This window comes from Littorina saxatilis, linkage group LG12 (genome assembly GCF_037325665.1).
Source record: "Littorina saxatilis isolate snail1 linkage group LG12, US_GU_Lsax_2.0, whole genome shotgun sequence".
NCBI lineage: Eukaryota > Metazoa > Mollusca > Gastropoda > Littorinimorpha > Littorinidae > Littorina > Littorina saxatilis.
In genome coordinates, this window is record NC_090256.1 from 84,369,620 (window position 1) to 84,377,744 (window position 8,125).

Here is an 8,125-nt window from a genome sequence, read left to right on the forward strand (position 1 = left end):
TTCATAACCTATACAAACCCGACAAAAACATCTGCTGCGGTAACGTTAACATTTAAGCCATGTTCAAGATGTTCAGGGGTACTTAAAAATATCAGCCCAGTTGATTTGATTTGATTTGATTGTTGTTGTTTTGGGTCCAGCGGACCATAATTATAGGCCAAATCAGAACTCTTGATATCTTGACCAATTTATTACCTAAGTTTACATATAACTATTTTGAATAAGAAAGAACCCTGTTGCGGCAGAAACTTGACCTGCAGCAGAATATTTACTTCACCTTTATCAGTTTCGCTTAGAACAAAAATAAAACAATCAATTTTAGTTTACGTTCTCTCTTGACCATCTCAGTCTCTGCGGAGATAAACGAGTGCAAACGATCTGGGTAGTTCAAATATAAATATTCTTTGACTTGAGTACAGCGCTAGGGACTTTTATCAGAAATAAATTTGAAGTGCCAATGGATTGTGAGATATGAATTTACAATGCCGCTGAAGTTCAAGATTACCAAAGATAGTCTATATATAGACTTGGCGCAGTGGAAGCGTGCTGGGCCCATAACCCAGAGGTCCCGTGAATCGAAACCACGCTCTGCTAAACTTTTTTTTCTGCCTGCATAGACAGACAGACAGACAGTCGGACAAAAAGAGAAAGAGACGACAGGGAGAGAGAGGGAAGGAGAGATAGAGGCGGGTCTGGAGAGGCAACTCTATATATATCTTTTCTATTGGAAAAATTGTTGTTTTTATAAAATGAGAACGTATCAGTCATGAACTTTACAATATGTTTGAATAGCCCATTGTTACGAATATTTAGGAGGTTACTGCTAAATGTCATAAGTCAAATTGTCTGTGTCAGCGCTGTGTTTGAGAATGTGTAACAGGGCTCAAAAAGTTAATGTTCGCAGAGAATGTTGAATAGATTTACAACAAACAACAGGAGCAACAGAAGCAACAGGAGAGTCGACGAAAGTGGTTCACATATTCGTGTCAAGTGCGGTTAGGAATGTTGCAGAGCAATTGAATAATTAACGGAACTTGTGTTGTAAAACTGCAATTGTTAGTCTGGTGGATTTAATCATGAAAATGGATGTGGGTATAGAACATAAAAGAATCACGGTTTCGAATTCCATTCAAATGAAGCAGTAGAGGTCCAGTGTTTCACCAAAAAGAGAGAGAGAGAGAGAGAGAGAGAGAGAGAGAGAGAGAGAGAGAGAGAGAGAGACAGAGAGAGAGACAGAAAGAGAGAGTAACCGAAAAGCAGACAGTGGGGACGGTTCAGGATGCTCTCGCTCACCCGGGTGAACGTTTTACCTCGTTAACAAACAGTTGGGTGGGCTACAAACCGTAACACGGCTTTAAAAACTTAGAGCACGCACAGGCAAACAAACACACACACACACACACGTACGCACACACGCGCGCGCGCACACACACGCGCGCACACACACGCGCGCACACACACACTCGCACGTTTATACAAACAAGCACACGCGTGAGCAAATGCACACACATAGTCGCACTCACGCATGCACACACACACTCACACACACACACACACACACACACACACACGCACGCACACACACACACACACACACACACATTAAACACACACACATTACACACACACACACACACACACACACACAACCGGAGTCTGCCGTCAATTCTGTAGTTACCCGATGGTGTATTCTCGCGTAGTAATGCCCCGAATAATCCTAATCTTTGCTGGAAGGGTTCAGATCATACCTCGCACTGTGATCACTGCACATAGTTAATTGTGACATATTCGGAGTTCCTACCCAAATCTTACAAGTTTGTACCGGCTCCGTGCGCTTTGCTAGCATTACAGGAAACACCCCTCCCTGAATGCATACTCAGCGTGACAGATGCCGGAGAAGAACTGTGGCTGTGCATGTGAAACGCGTGAGAAGTCCGAGCGCCCCAGGTGACAGCGCGAAGACACAACACACACTGGCGTCTGAACCGCTTGGCGCTGAAGACATAGACATAGAAGTTGAGGGCGTGCGTAGAATCGGCCATCAGCGTGGTGACCTGCTGCGTCAACCTGTCGGCGGGCAGGTGGCGGAGGTGTTGCAGCGCTGTGGTGTAATGGAAGAGGACGAAGTAGAGACACTGGGGCAGCACCATCAGCACGAACAGCAGGGCGGCGGCTAGCGTCATCACGGTGAAGGTCCGCTCCGTTCGCCGCGCCTGTCGGCTGGCACGTGACGTCACGTAGCACGTGGCGGTTCCTTGCAGCTGCTGGCGCCGCCTGTCGGCCCGACGGAGAGCGACCACGAGGAAGATCGTGATGACCAGGAGGAGGGAGGCGGGGAGGAAGGCGTAGAGCGTCACGTTCAGCCAGCTCCACACCTGATCCACGTAGCCAGACACCGCCTGTGTCGTCCCGCACCCAAACCTGCCCTCGGGCACCCCGCCTATGATGAGCGGCAGGTGCACGGCGAGGATGGCGGCCGCCAGGGCCACGCTCAGCGCGCACAGTCTGTGCATGGTGAAGAAGCGCGCCCTGCTGAAGGGCAGCAGCACGGCCACCAGTCGCTCCACAGCCACCAGCACCAGCATCCAGTTGGCGTAGCTGCTGCACACGTTGGTCAGCGTCACACAGCGGCAGTAGTGGTCGGACAGGCGGTCCAGCGAGAAGGACAGCTGGTTCATCACCAGCTTGAGCAGCAAAGCCAGCGTGTCGGAGACGGCGAGCAGCGCCAGCAGGAAGGTGTTGGCACTGGGCGGCCTGACCACCACCGCCATGGCTAGCAGAGCTGCTATGTTGCCCGGCAGACCCACCGCGCACAACACCTGCACATCACACGGAATGTATATTGTGTCAGTCGCTCTTGGTCAGTGTTAGAGTAACAGTCATCGCGTTCAGTTCCGGTACTACTTGTCTCCGAAAACACCCGAAAACCCCGAAGACCTCCGAAAACCCCCGAAAACCTCATCAGAAATAAGAAAATTCGTCCTTAGATCGTGTTTTATTACATAATTGTTTGCAATCATGACTTATATTTGCAGCTTTCACCGTTCGTGCCTTTATTTTCGTGTTTGTGCGAGGATTTACGAAGGAGCGGAAGCACTAATCACATCATAGACGTCATCAATACTTGTGCTTTCGAGTAACAAGAGTTACCTCCCTTGCATTGAAATTGTTGCATCGATTTCGTCGATAATCCGGCTCTCAACACAAATATAAGGGTGCATGTAGCATGAATCAGGCTTACTTTTCACAGGCATGTCCAATACTTCACTTTGAAGATAGATTTAGTTAGTCTAGATGGGGTTTTCAGGGGTTTTCGGAGGTTTTCGGAGACAAGTAGTACCCTTCAGTACCTACACGTGAAACTGACGAAAGACAATTTTAATAGTCACGAATTGTTTCTTAATTAGAGTCATAGAGTCATTTTTACATTTAGTCAAGTTTTGACTAAATGTTTTAACGTAGAGGGGGGAATCGAGACGAGGGTCGTGGTGTATGTGTGTACGTGTGTGTGTGTGTGTGTGTGTGTGTGTGTGTGTCTGTCTGTCTGTGTGTGTGTAGAGCGATTCAGACTAAACTACTAGACCGATCTTTATGAAATTTGACATGAGAGTTCCTGGGTATGATATCCTCAGACGTTCTTTTCATTTTTTTGGATAAATGTCTTTGATGACGTCATATCCGGCTTTTCGTGAAAGTTGAGGCGGCACTGTCACGCTCTCATTTTTCAACCAAATTGGTTGAAATTTTGGTCAAGTAATCTCCGACGAAGCGCGGACTTCGGTATTGCATTTCAGCTTGGTGGCTTAAAAATAAAAATCTGAAAATTGTAAAAAAAAATTTTTTTTTATAAAACGATCCAAATTTACATTCATCTTATTCTCCATCATTTTCTGATTCCAAAAACATATAAATATGTTATATTTGGATTAAAAACAAGCTCTGAAAATTAAAAATATAAAAATTATGATTAAAATTAAATTTTCGAAATCAATTTAAAAACACTTTCATCTTATTCCTTGTCGGTTCCTGATTCCAAAAACATATAGATATGATATGTTTGGATTAAAAACACGCTCAGAAAGTTAAAACGAAGAGAGGTACAGAAAAGCGTGCTATCCTTCTCAGCGCAACTACTACCCCGCTCTTCTTGTCAATTTCACTGCCTTTGCCATGAGCGGTGGACTGACGATGCTACGAGTATTGCTGCGTTGCATTGCGTTCAGTTTCATTCTGTGAGTTCGACAGCTACTTGACTAAATGTTGTATTTTCGCCTTACGCGACTTGTTTGTTCTAAAAAAGGAATGCGTGTGCAATGTTAGTATAATTTGCAACTTCTGTTCTTTCAAGTCTACAAAAGGTTTTGATTTGTTTCCATCGTATGTCCAAAGACCTGCTTTTTCAAGTCAAGGTTTTGATTTTTTCATCGTATATCCTAAGATGTATTACCTGCACTTTCCGAACTGTTTCTTACATATCGCAAAACAGCAGCATTGCGTATAACTCCTGAAAATAAAACAAAACCGTGGGTAGCTTTTCTGACGTTATTGAAATGTGACGTGTGTGTTTTTCTTTTTACATTTAGTCAAGTTTTGACTAAATGTTTTAACATAGAGGGGGAATCGAGACGAGGGTCGTGGTGTGTGTGTGTGTGTGTGTGTGTGTGTGTGTGTGTGTGTGTGTGTCTGTCTGTCTGTCTGTCTGTCTGTGCGCGTGTGTGTGTAGAGCGATTCAGACCAAACTACTGGACCGATCTTTATGAAATTTTACACGAGAGTTTCTGGGAATGATATCCCCGGATGTGTTTTTCTTTTTTTTCGATAAATACCTTTGATGACGTCATATCCGGCTTTTTGTGAAAGTTGAGGCGGCACTGTCACACCCTCATTTTTCAATCAAATTGATTGACATTTTGGCCAAGCAATCTTCGACGAAGGCCGGACTTTGGTATTGCATTTCAGCTTGGTGGCTTAAAAATTAATTAATGACTTTGGTCATTAAAAATCTGAAAATTGTAAAAAAAAATTTTGTTTTTATAAAACGATCCAAATTTACGTTCATCTTATTCTTCATCATTTTCTGATTCCAAAAACATATAAATATGTTATATTTGGATTAAAAACAAGCTCTGAAAATTAAAAATATATAAATTATAATCAAAATTAAATTTTCGAAATCAATTTAAAAACACTTTCATCTTATTCCTTGTCGGTTCCTGATTCCAAAAACATATAGATATGATATGTTTGGATTAAAAACACGCTCAGAAAGTTAAAACGAAGAGAGGTACAGAAAAGCGTGCTATCCTTCTCAGCGCAACTACTCCCCCGCTCTTCTTGTCACTTTCACTGCCTTTGCCACGAGCGGTGGACTGACGATGCTACGAGTATACGGTCTTGCTGAAAAATTGCATTGCGTTCAGTTTCATTCTGTGAGTTCGACAGCTTGACTAAATGTTGTATTTTCGCCTTACGCGACTTGTTCTTTCTTTCAGTTTTTCTTTTCGTTGCATGACTAACTAAACACATGGCTTTTCCAACTTCATGCATTGTATTGTATTGTATTGTATTGTATTGTATTGTATTGTATTGTATTGTATTGTATTGTATCGTATCGTATCGTATCGTATCGTATCGTATCGTAAGGTCTGGGTGGCCGAGTGGCGTAAACGCACTTGCCTCGGAAGCGAGAGGTTGCGAGTTCGACCCTGGGTCAGGGCGTTAGCAATTTTTTCCCCCGTTTCCTAACCTAGGTGGTGGGTTCAAGTGCTAGTCTTTCGGATGAGACGAAAAACCGAGGTCCCTTCGTGTACACTACATTGGGGTGTGCACGTTAAAGATCCCACGATTGACAAAAGGGTCTTTCCTGGCAAAATTGTATAGGCATAGATAAAAATGTCCACCAAATACCCGTGTGACTTGGAATAATAGGCCGTGAAAGGTGAATGCTCGCCCTAATAGGCTTGCTGGCCGATGTGAATGCGTGATATATTGTGTAAAAAAAAATTCCATCTCACACGGCATAAATAAATCCCTGCGCCTTGAATCCGTGGTTGAGATATGTGCGCGATATAAAATGCATTAAATAAATAATCGTATCGTATCGTATCGTATTGCATTGCTCTACATATACCTTGAGGTAGTGGTCCTGGATCCCAAAGGCGACCTCGGCTATGGGGTCCGCATAGGCCGCGTAGTCTTCGTCTGAACTGTAGAGGATGCTGGTCGTATTGCGACAGCACAAGCCTGGACTTCGAATCATCGGCATCTTACATGAGAGATTCATGGACGATTTTGAGATAAGTTCGTTATTTGTACCATACATGTTTTTCCTGTCTACTTAAAAGACCAGTGGGTCGACGTACTGTAAATGTAACGTTTTGTTTCGCCAATAAGCTTAATGAAACGTTCCATTAACCTTTTTTTCTTCTTCTGAATTTTGGAACGTTAGCAGTATATCTGTTTTTGGATCTGTGGACTTTCACTGCCTGTCAACAACGTACTATTCTTGCTGAAATACTCGTTGCGTAGAAAGCAAACGACATCTGATGATGCCACGGTTGTAAGAAGGACATCGGAGTGTATCTCCTGACATGATTTGTAAAGCCTTCACTTTCACGCACTTCTGTTCTTGGTTGCTCTTTCACAGGTTTCCGCTTAGGCTGTACGCAGTCTTCGTGTCCTTGTAGATGATCTTGAAGAGGGTCTTGGTACCTGTATGTTGTTGTTCTGGATGAGTCCGCAGACACTCAGTGCACTACATAATCACTATTTGAAACTGTGCACGTGTGTACCGTATCAAGGACAACTTGTGCACCTTTTTGCACTTTCAGTAACATGTTCGCACAACTGTTAATTGTAGGTGACTCTTTCAAACAGTCAACACCAAACCTGAAACTGTGCTGGTGTCTGTTGCACAACGCGTCTCTCCCAGTTCTGCCATGCACTGTCTACTTTGACATTTCCTAGTAACGTTCCCGGTGAATATTTCACACAGTCGTTTTTGAATATAAAAGTGCACAGGCGCTCGAGTTCACTGAAAAATACCTTAGCTTGGTGGGCAAAATCCAGACCCAAAGGTACTTTTCCTGTGCCCTTCTCGAACGTCAGGAAAAGGCTTAATCTCATAGCGTCTTGCGTCGCAGTTCTAAACTAATCGTGTGGCTCAGAAAGACGATGGCAACGTGCATGATGTTGACTGTCAATACACCAGCTTGCAAAGAAGGGAAGAGAAACACAAAACCCGACGTAAGCTGAATACTACTTGAAACTCCAATAGAGAAACAAAGTCACTGCATGCATGGTCTCAGTCCTTTGATAGCCGGCGGAGTTCTGACGAAGTTGGTTGTCCTTCGGTGGCTGGTATTTTTTAACTGCCTGTATTTCTGTAACACACACCACATTGAACTTGCCACATAAATATTAGAATTAAGGAGAGAACAAGCAATCACAAGTGGAAGCCTATGACAAGGCTGGCGCCGAAAGGTAGAGAGAGAGAGAGAGAGAGAGAGAGAGAGAGAGAGAGAGAGAGAGAGAGAGAGAGAGAGAGAGAGAGAGAGAAAAAGAAAGAGAAAGAGCGGTGCTGTTCTATCTCTCGTTATCTTGATTTATGAGGACAAAATAGGGTCGACTTCATCCTTTTTACATTTAGTCAGAACTTCACTAAATGTTTTAACATAGAGGGCGGATCGAGATGAGGGTCGTGGTGTATGTATGTATGTATGTATGTATGTATGTATGTATGTATGTATGTATGTATGTATGTACTAGATGAATACCCGCTTCGCCGGGTACGGCTGCGCCGGGAAGAAGTTGAGCCGAATACCCGGCTGCGCCGGGGACCCGGCCGGCGCACCGCACGGAGGAAGGGAGACAAACGCGGCTGAAAACACTGGAGAAGATAAGGAAGAGTTACTGGGAATGGATCGAGAGAAAAACCAAAATCGGTTCATCGCTGCGCGCGAAAAACCAAAATCGGTTCAGCGCTGGGCGCTGAGAGCACGTGTTGAAATATCTCATCGATGAGGTTGTGTCCGGGGTGTAGCTGAATACGGTCTCCAAATTTGAAAAAGATCCACCGAGAACTTTGGCTTGGCATCGCGGACACACACACACACAGACAGACAGA

General features: G+C 44.1%; 1 protein-coding gene across 1 annotated transcript; it reads right to left on the reverse strand.

Annotated features, from left to right (window-relative positions):
- Nucleotides 1-1,664: 1,664 nt before the first annotated feature.
- LOC138982999 (probable G-protein coupled receptor 139) lies at nt 1,665-6,833 on the reverse strand. The gene is made up of 2 exons (XM_070356390.1): nt 6,131-6,833; nt 1,665-2,819 (listed from the first exon to the last, which is right to left on the reverse strand). Exons 1-2 carry the CDS (start codon nt 6,320-6,322, stop codon nt 1,809-1,811), a joined length of 1,203 nt encoding a protein of 400 aa, XP_070212491.1. The 5' UTR covers nt 6,323-6,833; the 3' UTR covers nt 1,665-1,808.
- Nucleotides 6,834-8,125: the final 1,292 nt, after the last annotated feature.